An 18,977-nucleotide genomic window follows, 5' to 3' on the forward strand; every position below is an offset into this window, starting at 1 on the left:
ATCATTTTTTATCATTCCAAGACATACTTAAAGTTTATCATTTTCTATTTCTAAATCTTCCAAGATATAATTATATAAGTTTATCATCTTCTAAATCATTCCAAGATATAGTTAAAGTTTATCATCTTCTAAATCATTCCAAGATATACTTAAAGTTTATCTCCGGTGAATATGTATTTGAGATCCGATAGCCTCGGTCTGTTTTTATCCCCTGCTTCCTTTCTGCTTCATCCATTGATTGTCCAAAGGCAGCAAATCAATTGCTTTGTTTTTTTTAATATCCAGGTTTCCCCCACCCCTTGCATAGAATACATCATTGCCATCTTGTATTTCCACATTCATCTTGTTATATTAATTTTTCCCTCTTTTGTTTGTTTTTTTTGTTTGTTTGTTTTGTTTCCAGTTGTCTAACGGGTTTTATCACTATAGTTTACCAAGTGAGTCCCATGTAGCATCAGTGGGTGCAGGTCTTTATCCTCATTGCCTGCCTGCCTCCCGTCTGTGCCCTCGGGCGACCTCTGCCCTCCTTCCAGACTACGTTCATTATTACACCATTGGGCCGGGCATGTTACCGTCATCTAAGATCCCTAGCTGGAAGGTTTGTGTCTCCCTCTCTCTTCTCCCTCTCCCTCCCCCTCGTCCTCTCCCGGCCCGCCGCAGTCACCTCTTGCCCTCTGTTTGCTCCTCCCAAGCCTCTCGCTGGGGGATGGGGCCTTCCTCATGACTAGGGTTGGGGGGCCAGAATAGCCAGTAGCCAGCCCGGAGACACAGACCTCAGCGAGGCACCCAGGCTCGGGATTATTGGAACTCCTCTGCTTCCGGATTTATCCTGAGAGTCAGAATATCAGCGAGCTCAGAGTAGAAAGCAGATGGCGCGTCGAGGCTTAGGGCTCCCTTGAGAATTCTCTGCTCCGCAGCCCCAGGTAGCCCAGAGAGACCCTAACCTAGGGGGAACATCCTGGGGGAATCACTACAGAGCGAACTGAGGTTTAGAAAATGGCTCAGGCTAGCTTCAGGGGGGACCCCAGGAAGCAGGAAGCAGGAAGCATCCGTGCTCTTTAAACCGGCCTACAGGATGCGGCCTCCATGCCCGACCCACTCTGAAAACGGAAGATGAGATGGGGACTGGGGACGGGGTGGCTGTGCTGGTAAACAAAACAAAAACTGTTCTGATGGCCGCCGAGGTAAAAATTCGGCCTGGCTTCTCCTGTGGAAAGGAGGCCTCTGAAGCCGAGCCCCCGTGGGCAGCCGCCTTTCGCCAAGGCCGGCCTTCGACGGCGGAGCCTGCCTGCGGGAAGGCGGTTGCCAGTCCACACGTCTGACCGCTGCTGTCCGGGAGATGTCCCGGATGTTGCTCTGGGAACGAGCACAGCGGCTTCCAACCGGCCAGGAATCCTTAATGAGCAGAATGCTGAAACCTTGAGAGAATGGCCAAGGATGGTGCCCTGAGCAATCAGATCTGAAACATCGGGCTTTAAGGAGCTAGGGGGAGGGTTGTGAGGGATGGATGATGGAGGAGTAGCAATAGTGGTGGTGGTGGTGGTGGTGGTGGTAGTAGTAGTAGTGGTAGTAGTAGTGGTAGTGGTAGAAGAAGATATTACTCAAAGGATGGCAAAGTTACTTATTCATGTAATATCATGCTGTCTTCACAATAATCCTTGGAGGGGGTGTCATTATAATATATTAAATTATAATGATTATATTATAAATTAGAATCCTCATTTTACAGAGAAGGAAACTGAGTCAGACAGTGGTTAAGTGATTTGCCCACGATCCCACAACTAGTAACTGTCGGGCTGGATTTGAACTTGGGTCTCCCTGACTCCAAATCCAGCTCCCCTTCCCACCTTCCCCTCCCAACCCCCGCACCACTGAGCTGCCCTGACTTATGATTTCTCCAACACCTCTCCAAAGGGGAGACCAGGGGGATGTTTTGCTTTAGTCCGTATTTTCCAAAGAGTCTCTCTCCTGAGCCCTCCCCACAAAATAAATCCTTAGGGTGGCCCTTCTACTAAACAGCTTCTCATAGGCTCTGTTTCGTGTAGGACTGGGCTAAGCCAGGCCCATACGACCAGCCTGTGGCAAACACCTTACAACGCCGCAAGGAGAAGCGTGAGCCGGACACCAACGGAGGCCCCCCCGGCGTTCCACCCGCATCCGCAGAGGAGGCTCAGCGGCCTCGGAGTATGACCGTTTCGGCTGCCACCAGGGTGATGCTCTAAGTCTCGGTTGCGGCTTGAGCTTAGGCGTAGACTCTTTGTTGCCCACTCTCTTGGCCCTGAGGCAGAAGTCCCACCTCTCCCTCTGCCAGGGGAGGAATGCTTTGGCTCCCTCTTGCCCAGGCTCTGAAGCCCACAGGCAGTGTAGAGTTCTGTTTGGGAAGAGGTGAGGGGGCATCCCGGCTTTTAGCCTCTGAGAGGATTATTCAAGCGGTGCTCCAATCATTGGAATCTTGAATGTTTCCTTAGAAAACTCCACTCAGATCCCTACAAGAACATTCCTTCTCCAGCCTCTTCCCAGGGGGGATTTGAAGTTTAGGCCTGGAGGTAGGGCCTGTGCGCCCTGCCTGACCCCTGCTGTCTGACTCATGGCCGCCCTGTGTCTGTGCTTGTCTGTGTTTCTGTCCCCTCCCTGCAGCCCGGAGAGGAGATGGAGGCCTGTGAGGAGCTCGCGCTGGCCCTCACCCGGGGCCTGCAGCTCGACCCCCAGAGGAGCAGCCGGGACTCCCTGCAGTGCTCCAGCGGCTACAGCACCCAGACAACCACCCCGTGCTGTTCAGAGGACACGATCCCTTCACAAGGTACGCCAGGCAGGCCGGGCCTTCCCCCTCCCCAGCCCAAACGGGGCGCTTTGCTTCTGGGTTTGCCCTAATTCTTCCTCCAAAAGAGCTATTCAGATACTTACTGAAAGCTAAAAGCTGTTGTTCTGCTTCAGCCTAAATAACCCAGGTTTATGTTTATATATATGTAAAGTACTTTTTATTTATATATTGTGTTTTATATACATAAAGTACCTTTCATTTTTACATTTTGTTTTTACATATATAAAGTACTTTGTATTTATATATTGTTTTTATATATTACATTTATATATAAAGTACTTTTATTTCTATATTATGTTTATATATAAAGTACTTTTTGTTTATACATTGTTTTTACATCTGTAAAGTACTTTTTATATATTGTTTTTATATCTATAAAGTACTTTTTATTTATATATTATGTTTATATATAAAGTACTTTTTGCTTATACATTGTTTTTACATCTGTAAAGTACTTTTTATATATTGTTTTTATATCTATAAAGTACTTTTTATTTATATATTATGTTTATATATAAAGTACTTTTTGCTTATACATTGTTTTTACATCTGTAAAGTACTTTTTATATATTGTTTTTACATCTATAAAGTACTTTTTATTTGTATATTATGTTTATATATAAAGTACTTTTTATTTATATATTGTTTTTACATCTATAAAGCACTTTTTATTTATATATTATTTTTACACATATAAGGTACTTTTTATTTATATGTTATGTTTATATAGATAGATAGTACTTACATATATAAAATATTTTATCATATTATCTCATTTGAATCTCACAACTACCCTATGTAAAATAGGTACTTCTGGGATTATTATCCCTGTTCATCTCCAGAGATAAAAGAGAAGTGAGGTGACTCAGCCAGGGTCAAATGACTACTAAGTATCAAAGACAGAATTTGAACCCAAATCTCCCTCCCTCCTAAGCCTGACATTCTGCCCACTGAAAAATCTTTTCTCTCTTTTTAAGTTGATCAGATTTCTCAGCAGAAAAATGGACCCAGTTCCCAGGATCATTGATAAGAATACTCTGCTTATCCTCAGCAATAATGGCTTTCATCACTTTTAGTATTTTAGCAGAGACAACTTCTGTCAGATGTCTGTTATTATCACCCCCTCCCCACATAGCGGTGGGCCTATCTCTTCTTTAGTCCTTTTTTCTCCCTCGTGACTCTAGCAAACTTAAATACTATTTTTATAGGACCATTACAAGCTTTTAAAAGTATTCTTCTATGCTGTTGTTTCCATCTTATTTATTTAACTTTTAAAATCAAAACTGGTTGTCAACTTCCCAGTCCATTTATATTATTTTCTTTAGAAACCCCACATTATCTCCCTTTAAAAAAAAAAAAACAACTCTTGCCTTCTATCTTCGTAATAGCTCTAAGACAGAAGAGTGGTAAGGGGTAGGCAGTGGGGGTTAAGTGACTTGTTCAGGGTCCCACAGCTGGGAAGTGTCTTAGGCCAGATTTGGACCCAGGTCTTTCTGACTCCAGACCTGGTACTTTATCCACGGAGCTATCCAGCTGCCTCTCCACTTTGTTTCTTATGGAAATTTCCCTTCATAGCTTCAGATTTTCATTTTTGAGAGTTTCTGCTCTCTTCTGGGCTTGCTTTCCCTGTACAAAGTACAAAGGATTCCTTTGGAATCCTACTTCTCTTTCCTCTGAGCCCTTAGAAATCTGCTCTCCCCAGTGGAATTGTGCATAGGAAGGGGTGGGGAAGAATATGATTCTTGTAACCAACGAATAATGTTCTAAATTGACTAAATAAAATTTTCTTAAAAAAAAAAAAGAAGAAGAAGAAGAAAGAAATCTGCTCTCTCAGGGGCAGCTGGGTTGCTCAGTGAATTGAGAGACAGGCCTAGAGATGGGAGATCCTGAGTTCAAATGTGATCTCAGACACTTCCTAGCTGTGTGACCCTGGGCAAGTCACTTAACCCCCGTTGCCTAGCCCTTACCACTCTTCTGCCTTGGAACCAATACACAGTATTGATTCCGGAAGGTAAGGGTTTAAATAAAAAAATAGAGAAATCTGCTCTCCCCACACATCAGGCTATGTCTGGCTTTCCTCTTTCCCAGACTCTAGGAGAAGGGGGTCACCTTCCACCAGTGTTCTCACTGTTTTTATCCCAGCAGCTAATTCTTCTTTTTATTGAGAATCAGATCCAGTATAAAATCCCGCCTTGTGTGTTCCTTCACTTGTCCAAGAACAAAATGATCCATAAAGAAGTCCAGAAGTTGATGAAGGCGGCTCTCCTGTGCCTTGGGCAGAGAGAGCTCCAGCAGGCATCTGGGTCATTGGAATCCGAGCATCACTCCTGTATCCCCTCCCTGGAGGGGATGCTTGTGACTTGGCGCCCACTCTCCCCATCTCTCTTCTCCTTCTGCCCAAACAGTCCTGAAGTACACTGCAGTGACAAAGCCGATTCTGTGCCTCCTTCTAGTGATCTTTTCCCGAACGTGCTCATGTTTTCTCACGGATGCCTGATTTTTTAAATATCTTTGTTCATTTAATATCATTTTCCCAAGTACTCCTGATCAGTGCACCCTCATAATCCGCGATGCTTTCTTTCCCCATCCCTTCTCCCTGTCCAGTTTGGATGAAATGAGGTACCCATTCAGGGCTGTACTCCATTTCTCCGTTTCATCCCCCCAAGCGAAATCCACGAAGTCGAGTTTTCTTTTTTGTGTTGTTTTCTTGCGTGTTGACCTGGACTTTGGGCATGGACATGTAGACGTGTGAGATTGTGGGTTTTCCTACCAGCTATTTTTTTAGAGCTTACATCCTCTGCGTTTCTTCATATCTCAATTGCTTCTCTTCTTCCTTCGTTGTAGGTGGCATCCATCTGGATAGATAAACATGGCCAGTTTCTTCTTTCTTTTTTTATTTTAAAGCCCCGTTCATTAAATTTCTAAGCAACAGACAAAAACGGTCTTGCCCACCGTAGTGAGGTGCACTCAATCCCTGACCCTGGAGTCTCTCATCCCTGTATTTTTAGCCATGTTCCAAAAATCCAGATCCCATTCTAGGACATCACATTTGCCAGCTTTTCATTGCCTCTATTAAGGGACAACAAGTCCAATCAACAAGCATTTGGTAAGGTTTAATGCTCCGTTGTATGATAGGCAGTGGGCTGGGGAATTAAAAGAAAGACCAAAGAAAACAACCCTGATCTCAAAGAGATCATATTCTAAGCAGGAAAGCAATATGCAAAGACCCTGTACAAACAAGATACATACAGGATAAATTTGAGATCATCTCGGAGAGAACAAAATAACATTAAAAGAGATTGGAAAGGGGGCAGCTGGGTATCTCAGTGGATGGAGAGCCAGGCCTCAGACACTCCCCAGCTGTGTCTTACTTCACAGATTCAGACCCCACTTCTACTCCTGACTGCAAGACTCCCTTGTCCCATACCACCCACAGGATGGAGTGTCATTCCTTAAATTACTTCACTTTTTCTAGAAGGGAAACTAGACTGGAGTTGGAACACAGGTAGTGAAGAAAGATAGGGATCCATTGCAATTCAGATATCTTTAAGGCAGTGTAAGTCACTGAAAAATTACCCTTGCTCTCAATAATAATTGAGATTTTCCAGCCTTGTTTGTGAACTTTTCTTGATTTTCTACACCTCTCTTTTCAAAAACTCCTTAAAATCTTTACAGCCTTTTAGCACCCCTTAATAACTTTTGATAGCTTTATACAATTTTTTTTGTTTCAGCTGCATCTTCAGATCCATACCCTATTTTTTTCTTTTTTTCAGCTAACCTCTGTTATATAGTACCTAACAGTTTTTTTTTTCTAATGGTTTGTTTAATGTATCAATAAAAAAAAAATCTTGCATCAAAGCAATTGCTTTCTCCTTGAATATCTCTTTTGAGGTCTTTATCCCTCCCTGATCCTCTGCTCCTTCTTTTTCCTTATAGTTCTCACAATAGCTAGAAATAGAATCTTGATCTGGAGATAATTCTTCAGATTTCCCGAGTTTATCCCAAATTTCCTTTTTCCAAATTCAGTTTCTTTCCCACGTCTAAATCCCTTCAAATGATTCTCACAGTTTCTTTCCTATCTGAAATAAGCTCAAGCTCTTCGTTTCCCTCTTGCCCTTTCTCCCATCATATTTAGTAATAGGAGTTCTTTTTTGTTTGTTAGGAAACAAAAACCGCTGGCTGACAGATGAAAGTAGAAATAATTTTAATCACTGAGGAAGAGCTTAGAGATTATAATTGCAATAGCCAGATGGCCCTGTTTACAAGATTAATGTGGATTTCAGCATCTTGTTTCATTCTTAACTGCTGGGCTACGTGACAGTTTTGAATTCAAGCCTGGATTAATAGTGTCCGTGGTAAACTCTTAACCACCCTTCTCTCCCTCTTCCCCAGCTATAATGTCTGGGAACCGTGAACTTTAGAGCAGTGTACAATACGTTCAGGATATCAGCCTGAAAAATACTTTACCAGCCTCTCTCTGCTATACATAGTAATACCAGGATGCTCTATCTGATGATGGTGAATAGCCATTGTTCTAGAAATAGAGGTTTTCTGCTAGGCGCTACATTACATTTTCCATTTTCATTAAAAGGCAGAGCTGCCAACAGTCTCATTTCACTCTCCAGCCTGAGCCTGCCTTGGGGACGACAGATTTAAAGGAGGGAGATGGAGTCAGGAAAAGTCTAAAGTGACTTTTGTGAGATCTGACCCTTGCCCGAAGCAGATCTGGCTTCTTCTAATCAGCCATCAGGGTAGTGTAGAAAGGGATTTAGAACACTTTTTCATGTGCTTATTGATAGTTTTGATTTCTTTATCTGAAAATTGCCTATTCATGTCCCTTGCTTATTTATCAATTGGGGAATAGCTTGCTTTTTTGTACATTTGATTTAGCGCCTTTTAAATTTGAGTAATTAGACCTTTGTCAGGTTTTTGTTATAAAGACTTTTTTTCCCAATTTGTTACTTTCCTTCTAATTTTGGTTGCATTGGTTTTGTTTGTACAAAACCTTTTTAATTTAATATAATCAAAATTATTTATTTTACATTTTGTCATTTTTCTAACCCTTGCTTAGTCTTAAAATCTTTCCTTTCCCATAGATCTGACAGGTAAACTCTTCTATGTTTATCTAATTATAGTATATATATATATATATATATATATATATATATATATATATATATATATATATATATATATATATATATATATATATCTTGATATCTTGATATCAAGAAGGAAACTATATATATATATATATATATATATATATATACTTATAGTTTCCTTCAAGTCATCAGGGTATTGTAGAAAGGATGCTGGACTTGAGTGTTAAAATCTTATCTCAGACGCAGACTGCTTTAAGTATATGGGCAAATGGCTTAATTGGAATCAAAATTATCTCATCCATAAAGTGGAAATTATAATATCTCTGTACCAACTTTTTGGGTTGTGAGACTCAAATGAGATTTTATTTGTGTGTGCATGCACTCTCTAAATCTTAATACACCATGTAATTGTTAGTTATTATTCAGCTTGACTTAATGGATGTTATTTAAGCTTTCCTATTCATTATGATAGTGATGCCTCAAAGACAGGTTGTCGTTTTAAGAGGGGGGTTCAGTGGAGAAGGGAAGCATTGCCCAGAATTGCCCCAAAGCCCCTTGACAGCCTTTGACTTCCTGACATGGTGCCAGATAACCAGTAGCTCCCCACTCATTGGCTCCTTACTTTAAAAGAAGTCACCGCCTTCGGTGTTCCTAACGCAAACACTTTAATCAGTTTCAGATTATGATTATTTCTCTGTAAGTGGTGACCAGGAGACAGAACAGCAGGAGTTTGACAAATCCTCTACCATTCCGAGGAACAGTGACATTAGCCAGTCCTATCGCAGGATGTTTCAGGCCAAACGCCCAGCTTCAACTGCTGGTCTCCCCACTACCTTAGGACCTGTGATAGTCACACCTGGTGTAGCAACCATCAGACGGACCCCTTCTACTAAACCCTCTGTACGAAGGGGAACCATCGGGGCCGGACCCATTCCCATCAAGACTCCTGTGATCCCCGTCAAAACCCCGACAGTCCCTGACCTGCCGGGGGTGCTGCCGAGTCCTCAGGGAGGGACGGAGGGGCACGGAGAGCACAGCCCAGAGTCGCCTTCTGTGGCTGAGAGCACCCAGGGGGCTACGCACATGCCCTCCTCCCTGTGGAGCGGCCAGGCCTCTGTCAACCCGCCCCTGCCAGGCCCGAAGCCAAGTGTCCCGGAGGAGCAGAGACCGAGTGCCCCGGAGATGGAAGATGAAGAAACCGAAGGGGATCATTCAAGTGCCACCAGCTCCCCTGGTCAGACCCCAGAGTGCAGCCACGCAGGAGATTTGAGCCCTGGGGACACCCTGCAGGGTGAAGATATGCTGAATGCCATTCGCCGTGGTGTAAAACTGAAGAAGACGCTGACCAATGACCGATCTGCCCCTCGCTTGTCTTAAGGTTTCTAAGAGTCCTGCCAGGGTTATGATGAATGGAAAATGAACTGTTTAATAAAACCTAAATTTGTTTTGATTCATTCCAATCTATAATCAAACAAAAGATTTTGTAGGAAACTCAGAAGTAGAACATTGTTTTGAAAAGTACTATATATCCTAAGACACAGAGAATTAAACACACATGCATAAGTAACCATCATAATCTTTATTGGTGTTTTAATTTGTAAATATTGACAACTTTCTGCATATTTTGTTCTTAAGTTTCCCTTTTAATTTTTCTGAAGGTGCCAAATCCCATAACTTTTTTATAAGCCTTTGTAAAATTTTAAATGCATAACAGGGAGGGGGGAGGGGAGTTGGGGAAGAATCATAAAGTAGCAACCTTAAGCAAAGGGATTAATAATTGGCTTTTTTGCAAGCTTTTGTAGATGCATTGTGATAGTGTGGTTTCAATAAATTGGACTTATTTTAATGTACAAATAAAATGGGTAACAAACATGTCCTCATTTAAATATGTTTTGTGTGGAAAAGCAGGAGTAACTGGATGAAAAGCAATATAACGGATGAAATAAGCTGGAAAGGCTTGGGTTGAGGAAGGAAGTCAGGGTGGGAAACACCAGTACCAGAGCAGATGCTATTCCCTGAGTAAGCGATCAGTTGAATCGCCGTTAGCCTCATGGCCAACGCATCTGACGCCATGCTGGATTGCAGGGTTTAGGTAGCGTGTGTTTAGGGACTTCACTGTTTTTTTCTCGTGTTTCCTCTTGATCTCATGCAGCAACCACTCCTAGTCATGTGCATGCTGCTTCAACAGTGTACTTAGATTGATTTTCTCAGTTTTCTCTTCCGTAGTGCTCATGCTTTCATTGAGTCCAAATACATCCAAAAGGGTAAGGCAGTTTTGAACATGTGAAGGAAAGCATTTACAAATGGTAGCAGGGAGTTTAGGTAGTATAGAATGCCTTTTATGTACGTGTGCCCAGCAGGCTGGGTACATGGAGAAGCCCAAATATTTTGAGAATACTTGAGTGGATTTAGCAAGGGTGACCAGCCTGGAGTCTAGCAACTTGCAAAAGGGTGTGTTCCATGTCAGGGGGCTTGTTTTTCTTAGACGGTGCACTGGCTTCATACTAAATACGAAAAGGAAAGAAGATGCATTTATTGTCACTGGGAGTCTGACCACTACACTGTCTTTTTTGTATTCTGGGTGATGTATTTTTTGGAATGTTCTTTCTTAATTAAAAAACTTTTTTTGAGTTTTGTTTTGTTTTACAAGTGAAACCAATTTGCTGTAATAACCATCTTTTAAAGCCAGCGAGGTAGGCAGAAGAGGTGGGGTTTAGACTAGGTTGGAGGAAGTAGAGGCTTGTCAGTTATCCAAGTGGTACACTTGAGACTGTTGGCAGTCACCAGATGAAGTTCTCAAAGGGGGCTGCTGGTTTCCACCCAAACACTGTAGCTTTTGTTGGCTCCAAAATCTGACTACATGATCATATGCTTTAATACATTACTGCACTGGATGTGAGACTTAATGTATTTGTACAGTCACTGTTCTATAATAACACTTACACTGCTGTGATTGCTTCTGACACTTTTATGTTATGGCTTTAAGCAAAGGCATGGTTATTAGAAACTATTTAAACTTTCCTTTCTTTGAAAAACAAGCTCCTTATTACCGAATATAATCAACAGTAGTGCCTGTGGTTCTAGCCCACCAATCTTGATTGATTAAAAGTAGCTGATGCATTGTGCATATGATGCTTAAAAAGGTTTTGCTGAAGCAAAAACCATTGCAAGAGAATGAACATAGTAAAGTGGTATTTTAAACCTTGGAAATGAATGGATGTAACTGTACCGGAGTACAGCTTTTCACTTGTTTAGTTCTTAAACATTAGTATAATCTGAATAAAATTTAATATAAATTGTTGCCAAATTCAACGTAGAAAGAATGTGACAAAACACTTTGGATAGTTCTACCGTTTTGTGTTTTTGCATATTGTAAAAGCAGTGTCACAGCTGAAGATAAAAAAAAGTTTCTAATGGTATAAATTATTGTTGTTTAGTTGCTAGTTTGTACTGAGAGTTGATCTCTCTCCCTGTGCAGTTTTTTGTTCTCAACTGATATAAATGAACAGTTGCTGTATCGTGTCACTCTTTTCCATTGTAACAAATGCTTCAGAATACATTATAAATAAAGAATGGCTAGAAAAACCCTGTATTTCACTTTCTTAAAACCTTCATTATTTGTTATTGGCCAGAATTAATTTTAGAGGACAACAAAAAGGGAATAAATTGTCATACTTTTACAAGTTTGAGGGATTTTGAGTCTTAAGCCCTTTCAAATCCTTTCTTGAAAGTTAGCTGGATCTTTTTTTCCCTTTTTCTTCTCAAGAACATGGTTAATGCAGAAATATTTTTGCAACAGAAAATAAGTTGTTTTTTTTTTTAAACCCTTACTTCCTGTCTTGGAATCAATATTGTGTATTGCTGTATTGGTTCCAAGGCAGAAGAGTGGTAAGGGCTAGGCAATGGGGGTCAAGTGACTTGCCCAAGGTCACATAGCTGGGAAGGGTCTGAGACTAGATTTGAACCCAGGACCTTCCATCTCTAGTCCTGGCTCTCAATCCACTGAGCTACCCAGCTGCCCCTAGAAAACAAGTTTTGACATTATAAAATAAACCCAAAAAAGGGTAGTTAAATGTTTTTGACTTTAATGGTAACAATTCTTTGATGACAATTGATCAAATGATCCTCATGGCCCCATCAGAGATTGCTTTTAGCAAGCAAAGCTGATCTTGAGCTTGAACATTTAGAATAGATTCTTAACTTGGGTTCCACAGATTTCTGAGGGTCCTGTGAGTTTAAATTAGATAAGGGAGAAAAATAGGTCCTTATTTTCACTAACTTCTAACTGCAATTTGCCATTTCCTTCAATTATTTAAAATGCCTGAGAAAGGGCCCATAGGCTTTCAGGCTGCCAAGCTGCCAAGGAGGTTGATGAATTCAGCCCATATGCTTTACAAAGACAGTAACCACCCATCCTAAAAGGTCCTAAGCCTACACAAAACACTGCAATTAGGAGAACTCAAAGCATGCCCACTATCACTGGGTCAACACTTTTTAATAATAAAAAATTATTTCTTTTGTTCTGGGCCTGTGATTCCATTGAAACAGGGAACTTCCTCTACTTATTTGCTTGGCCACAGTCACTGAAATTATGTCAGAGGCAGGGTTTATAAGTAATATAACTTTTCAGTTCTGCAAATTTAAGTCTCTAGAGATCATGCCTAGCTTCATAGTTCTCTGAAGTTCATATGTATCCCCACCAACTCTTCATTGCTAAAAAGCAGCAAAAATTGGCCTCCAAATCATAAATTATAATCTACTAAATCTAAAACTCATGGGAAATTATTTTTCCCATACAAGGAAAAGGCAATGCTATGGTTTGATGATTTTATTGTGGCACATTTATATGCATCTACATAATTCAATATACACACTTAAAAGTGTGTGCTAATGTTACTCAGGGGCGCTCTCGGGGCCTGGTGACAATATGCCACCATAATGGTGGCAAATGACCCTCCTTTCTAGCTGGGGGCAGAGCTTCAGTCTTGGGACCATCAGGTGGAGTTTCCTCCTTCAATTGCTGAACCTGTGGATAAATTAAAAGAAACAAGAACGGTTAAATTAATTTGAATGTGATAAAACTAATCCCTACTGCGATTGCTTCTGACACTTACATTATGGCTTAAAGCAAAGGCGGGATTACTAGAAACTACTTACTCTTTACTTTCTTTGAAAAATAAGCTCTTTATTACAGAATGTAAGTAAACAGTAGTGCCATACTACCAAAATGATGAAAAGTGAGAGATGATTTGACAAAATCAACAATTTTGGAAATAAACATTTGGAGGTAGTACCAGATCTTTAGTCTCCCGTTTTGTTTTGTATCCACAGCAAGAATGTCATTCATTCAATTACATTTTTTTTAAAACCCTTACCTTCTACTTGAAGAGTGGTATGGGCTACACATTTGTGGTTAAGTGAGTTTCCCAGGGTCACACAGGTAGTTAGTATCTTAATTCACATTTGAACCCAGGTCCTCCCAACTCCATACCTGACATTCTATTCAATTAAGTTTTAAACAAAAGCATTTTCCCATCACCAAGGAAGTAGTAATGCTAGGAAAGACACTCGATATTTCCATTCTAATTCCATATACCTCATACCTCTCCCTTCAACTACCTCACCAAAATAATAACTTGGCACTTATAGTACTTATAGCCACCTACCTGTGTGTAACTGAGCACTAGAATGTAATGTGCTTGGTTGGCAACAGTCTGTTATTGTAGATACATAAAATTCCCTAAATATCAACTGGTCCTATCCTGTTTTCCTGGCCACCTGGGCCTACAGCAGACTGCTAGGATAAGGACCATAAAATTGTGGGAGCCTATTGGCAACTCCTATTTTTAAAGCACCAAAAACAATTCCAGTGCATTTTAAGATCATCATCAGGCAATAATAAGTCTAAGTGATGGAGATAACAGAGATTCACTTCCACCCAGGCTCCCTAAAAAAAGACCAATTTGTTTAGGCCTTTACTACAACTCACCTGGGCCCCAAACCAACCCACCTCCACAAAGGCACTACAGACAAGTTCCTCCAGCTTGCCACAGCCCAAACCTATTCTCCTAAATAGCATTATATGCAAAGATGAGGGGCAGAATGAACCAGTTACCTTTCTTCCAGACTAAATATGAATGTTGAAGCATATCCCACAAAATGTTACCCTTCTGTTTACAAATGAAACCTGGCACTGTACAATTTTCATCTATTGCACTTAGTTCAATTAAATTAAACACCTGTAGAGTCAATATTAAGGAGCTCTTTCCTAGTTTAGTTCTGTGTGTATTTCTATTTCCTTCAAAGGGTCTCTATATGGGATGAACTCTACCCAGTTCCTAATTCTGGTCATTATCTTCTTAATAATAAATTCCAGCTTGTTAATGCCCTTCCTAAAATGTAGCCCCAAGCATCAAACACACCATTCTAGGACACAGTGCAGTGGGATTCTAACCTTCTTTGTTCTAGACCAGTGATGGCAAACTTTTTAGAGGGGTAGTTGATCTAAGAAATGCTCTCAGGTGTGCATGGTGAGGGGGAGGAGAACAGCCCAGCCCTACATCCCTTTGGCTTTCTAGTAACAAACTCTGGGGGCATGTGTCCCCTCTGGCATACATGCCATGGGATTGCCACCATGTTTTAGACACTGCAGACTAAGCAAATTAATTTCTTGGCTGCCTTGCTCTCTTGACTGTGGGCTCAAAGGCCCTTGCCTCTGCCTCAGATTCCCTAGCCCAGTCAAACAGCTCAGCTAAATTCCTTTACTTGAGAAGGCCACATGGAGCAGCCACAAAAGGCAGTGGGTGTGGTACCACTAGGCCTGGCCTGGATGTCTTGGGGAGGCCTTACTGTACAGATGTGAGTGTCATAGAGCAAGAAAGGGGCAAAAAGGAAAATTTTGCTCAATCTCAGGCCAGTTCCCTGAGGAGGCAGCACTGCACTGGAAGGCAGGCTGGCTCTGCAGCCCAAGACTGACAGGTTTACATCCTGCCTGTAATGCTTGCTACTTAGCGAATGTGGGGATGCTACTTCCCTCCTGAGCCTGGGTTTCCTTCTCTATAAAAAGAGTGAGCTAGACTTCATGTCTACAATCCTTTCAAATCCATGGTGCTGTTTTACCTCCCATGAGATTAAAACAATAGACTACTGTATGTAAATTATAATCTATATATAATGTAATTATAAATTTTATATATACATATATAAAAAAATAAAGAATCTCCATGAAACAGACATTATTTTGAATGTGAAAGATGCTCTCATGCATCTTGGGCAGCAATATGGGGATGGAGAAAGGGCTGGGTTTGCAGCCAGAGGCCCTAAGCTCAAATTTTACACCCCAACTTCCTACCTGTGTAACCTCAGACAAGTCTCTAAACTGAACTGTCCTAAGCTTAGGTACTTCCTGTGCAAAATAAGGGAGTAAATGAGATATGCCACTGCTTTTCTCTCTCTCTCTCTCTCTCTCTCTCTCTCTCTCTCTCTCTCTCTCTCTCTCTCTCTCTCTCTCTCTCACACACACACACACACAGACACACACACACCCTTTCTAGTCTTAAATCTAACCTTTTATGGTTTGCCACAAGAAGTTTGGGAAGTAGTGGCTGTTGTCTCCCGAGTCTCTCTGTAGACACCTCTATAACATCACTGCCACCTCCCAGACCAGTGCACCCACTCACCTCACGATCCCAACTTTCCAGGCGTAGTTTCTTCCACTTCTCTCTCTTAGCAAAGTAATCTGGATACATTGCCTTCTCAGAGGGGTGCCAGTAGTCCAAGCACCACTCAGGAACCTGTCAGAAGGACACAAGTCACAAGTTCTGAAATGAGACACTGGAGTAATAAAGAGTAAGAGCAGGGGCTGGTATAACCTTCATGGAGGTGAGGTGGGTAGCTATTATCAAGATGTTCTATCACAGATTCCTTTTGGATAGGGTTTGGACTAGACAGCTGCCAAGGTCTCTTCCAACTCTAAAATTCCATGACTATGACACTGGGGGAGGTAGGGCACTGGCCTGCATTTCTTATAATCAACTGAGAACCATCTATAAACTTGTATCTGAATAGTCAGAGAAACGAAACAAAAGACCAAAGACAAATGGAAATGTCCAAGTGTACAGCCACTAGGAAAAAGAGCTAGAAAATAGCCCTAAGTCAAACAAAATAAATACCACTCCATCTCCTACCTTTTATTCAACAAATTCTTTTTGGTAGTAAAACCTTATAAATTCTAATAGGTCCCTTTGCTAATAATTCTAGATAGCCAAGCCAAATAGGTTAACTTCAGGAACCTAGCAATGAGTTAACCATCCAATGGGCTTTTTTTACTTAGTGAAAAAGAAGGGAAAAAATCCCTTTTCTATAGGACCAAAGAACCTAGGTGATGAAGAAAATCTGAATAGAAATGTTAATAGAAGCTTAAAAATTGAGAAAACATCTAGAACTATTTTTCCTTTCCAAATGAGGAAATGAGAATTAACTTGAAGAAATCAATCCATCTGTTGACAGCCAGGCCTAGAAATGGGGTCCTGGGTTCAAATTTGGCCTCAGACACTTCCCGGCTGAGTGACCCTGGGCAAGTCACTTGACCCCATTCCCTGCCCGTACCACTCTTCTGCCTTGGAACCAATACACATTATTGATTCCAAGATGGAAGGTAAGGGTTTTTTAAAAAATAAATAAACTTAAAAAAAAAAGAAATCAATCAATCAATCTGTAAAACAAACACATCTTAATTCTAAAATATAATTAAGGGCAGAGGGGTGAAGGAGTTATAACAGGGGTTCTACCTACCTTGTAACATTCATATCTTTCAAAGGATGTGCCTCCAGGGGAATCGGGGAAGATATATGGCTGAGGATGTTGATTAGCCCAAAATTCTTTCTCACCCTCCCAAAGCAGTTTGGTGGCCTTCATCATATCATTTTCATTCCTATTACGCTCAAACCGATCTCTCAGCAAACAAGCTCTAAACCGATATTCATCCCTGGAAAGTATAAAGATTAACATCTATAAAAACACAGCTCTTAAAATGCTAAACTCTTTGCTAAACTTCTTTACTTCAGGTATAAGTATTTTCACAAAACCTTTAAGATTGGCTCAAGTCCTTTGACCCCTATGACATAGTAGCCTTCACTTAGAGGAAGAAGGCAGAACATAGCTCCAACTATTTCCCATGAAGAAAAAGGTCAGTTAATTGGGAAAAAAAAATCTTTGGGCAAGTTTCTAAAAAATATATATAATGTCCAAGAATTAGTTGAAAATGATTAAGTATAAAAGAACAAAAGATATTCTTTGAAAAATGGTCAAAAGAGGACACAAAGTTCTCAAAGAAATAATTCTAATTATCAACAGATATTTTTAAATGTTCCAAATCACTAATTAGAAAAATGCAAATCAAAATTAACTCAAGGTTCTACCGCTAATATATCAGCTTGGCAAAAATAAGGAGTTAGAAAAAGGCAATTGTTCAAGGACTTGTGGGAAAACAAGGCATGCTGGTGTACTGTTGGTAGAACTGTGAATTGGTTCAAGCATCTTGGAAAAACGTAATATATCCTTTAATACATTAATACCACTAGTAGATTTATATACTAGAGGTCAAGAAAGGGGGAAAAGACCTGCTTGTACAAAAATATTTATAGCAGCTCTTTGTTGCAGCAAATAACTGCAAAGAGGTTCAAGTGGGCAATAGCCAAACAAATTGGTAATTGGGGTGTAGGGATCTATTGATGGTATAAATTCAAGAAGAAAAAAAGATTAATTCACAGTTAGCCTAAAACTCCATCTCTTTGTATACGTCCTCCTTTTAACTTTCCCAGGATCCAGATGTTTTCCGGGGCTATCCTGGGCCCAAATCCAGGTCTATGCCATTGAGCATGAGTTCTGAACTTCCAGGTTTCTTGGTGAAGTCTATACATTCCTTCTCAGAACAATGTTTTTAGACGTATGAAATAAAACGTATAGAATTACAAAGGAAAACAAAAATAAGGATGTTTCTTAGCCCCATTCAAGTTCAGACTCCCTGAAAGCTATCCACGGGATCCTTGCACCCCAAGTTAAGCAAGGGAAGGGCTAATGGGAAAGTGAGATGGGAATGAGAAAAAGGGCCAGAGAAAACTTGAGGGGGAGAGACATCGAAGATCAATCACTGGGTCGGTCAGTCAGTCAGTCAACAAGCCCTTCTCTGAGTCACACAGAGGGAGGTTCCTCCGTTCCGTCCAGTCAGGCAGCTCAGGCAAGGTCTGAAGTCAGTGGGGCTGTGGGCCTAACCTCAGAGGTCCAGCGGCCGCTTCCCCGCTCTACCCCCATCCTTGCCCCGTCCCGGTCCCCACCTTCTAACAATCCAGGACTCGAGGTGGCGAAGCGCCCGCTTGTAGAGCCGCAGCACCTTCTGCCGATGGGTCAGATAGGCGCCTGGGGCGCATAAAGCCATCCTGCCCCGGTTAACCTTCAGTCCAGCTTGAAGCTGCAAGGACTTTCGGGAAACCGGAAGGACCTCCCCGCCCGCCCCCTCCTGGCTTTTTCCGCTTCCGCCTAGGCTGAGTTGAGGTCGCCGCCATGACACGCTTCCCGTTCATCGGTAAGAAGTGTTCCTATGCCCTCCTCGCCTCCTGGGTCTCCGCATGCCACTGTCCAAGCCCTTCCCTCCGGCCGCCGTTCTAAAAGAATGTTTTCTTCCTTGCGGGCGCGCGCCTCTCCCTGACCTCTCAGTTTGGGGCATAGAGACGGAGTAGAGAAAGGGAAAACTGATAGAAAGGGCTGAACTCTGAACTCTGACCCGAGGTCATCCAGGCTGCTAGTATCCTCCCTCTGAAACTCCCTATAGTTCTGTATGTATCTTGTTTATACGTGGCCATCTGCATGTTGACATAAGACTATGAACTTCTGAATGGCTGGAATTATATTGCCATTTTGCACTTCCCCAGCGCTTAGCACAGGACCTGGCGCAAAATAGGTGCTCAATATAGAGACTGGTTCAGTGATTGCCTATTCCTCAGACCTGGGCCACAGGAATTCTACAGTAGAGAGGAGTTTGGTGTGTAATGGAA

General features: G+C 41.6%; 3 protein-coding genes across 18 annotated transcripts in view; 2 read left to right on the forward strand and 1 right to left on the reverse strand.

The window, feature by feature from the left end:
- MTSS1 (MTSS I-BAR domain containing 1) overlaps positions 1 to 11,511 on the forward strand; it is a 235,867-nt gene extending 224,356 nt beyond the window's left edge. For 4 of the 8 annotated variants that reach the window (XM_007488303.3, XM_001381232.4, XM_056823104.1 and 1 more), the window contains 4 exons: positions 404 to 598; positions 2,046 to 2,210; positions 2,638 to 2,800; positions 8,600 to 11,511. In XM_007488303.3, the coding sequence (XP_007488365.2) occupies positions 404 to 598; positions 2,046 to 2,210; positions 2,638 to 2,800; positions 8,600 to 9,303 (1,227 nt within the window). In that variant the 3' untranslated portion in view covers positions 9,304 to 11,511. The remainder of the gene's footprint in view (positions 1 to 403; positions 599 to 2,045; positions 2,211 to 2,637; positions 2,801 to 8,599) is intronic. The other 4 variants (XM_007488306.3, XM_056823107.1, XM_056823106.1 and 1 more) reach the window with 1 other exon arrangement.
- A 1,228-nt stretch (positions 11,512 to 12,739) lies between these two features.
- On the reverse strand, positions 12,740 to 18,393 carry NDUFB9 (NADH:ubiquinone oxidoreductase subunit B9). The gene is made up of 4 exons (XM_001370529.4): positions 18,261 to 18,393; positions 16,720 to 16,912; positions 15,606 to 15,719; positions 12,740 to 12,952 (listed from the first exon to the last, which is right to left on the reverse strand). Exons 1-4 carry the CDS (start codon positions 18,359 to 18,361, stop codon positions 12,824 to 12,826), a joined length of 537 nt encoding a protein of 178 aa, XP_001370566.1. The 5' UTR covers positions 18,362 to 18,393; the 3' UTR covers positions 12,740 to 12,823.
- Positions 18,391 to 18,977, forward strand: part of TATDN1 (TatD DNase domain containing 1) — a 50,707-nt gene continuing 50,120 nt past the window's right edge. For 3 of the 9 annotated variants that reach the window (XM_016431883.2, XM_007488300.3, XM_056823113.1), the window contains exon 1: positions 18,464 to 18,508. Coding sequence is in view for 3 of the 9 variants with exons in the window: in XM_056823112.1 (XP_056679090.1) it covers positions 18,487 to 18,508 (22 nt within the window). In the remaining 6 variants the exon portion in view is untranslated. Of the gene's footprint in view, positions 18,509 to 18,977 lie in introns of all 9 variants that reach the window. The other 6 variants (XM_056823112.1, XM_056823111.1, XM_007488299.3 and 3 more) reach the window with 5 other exon arrangements.

This window comes from Monodelphis domestica, chromosome 3, assembly GCF_027887165.1.
Source record: "Monodelphis domestica isolate mMonDom1 chromosome 3, mMonDom1.pri, whole genome shotgun sequence".
In the NCBI taxonomy this organism is placed as follows: Eukaryota; Metazoa; Chordata; class Mammalia; order Didelphimorphia; family Didelphidae; genus Monodelphis; species Monodelphis domestica.

Bases quoted from the DNA above. Each gene is read 5' to 3' on its own strand.
- NDUFB9 (XM_001370529.4), bottom strand. From the start codon at position 18,361: ATGGCTTTATGCGCCCCAGGCGCCTATCTGACCCATCGGCAGAAGGTG. The intron at 15,720-16,719 runs GTAGGTAGAACC...TCCTTCTGACAG, and splicing joins AAAGATATGAATGTTACAAG to GTTCCTGAGTGGTGCTTGGA. The intron at 12,953-15,605 runs GTGAGTGGGTGC...ATTTATCCACAG, and splicing joins TGGAAAGTTGGGATCGTGAG to GTTCAGCAATTGAAGGAGGA.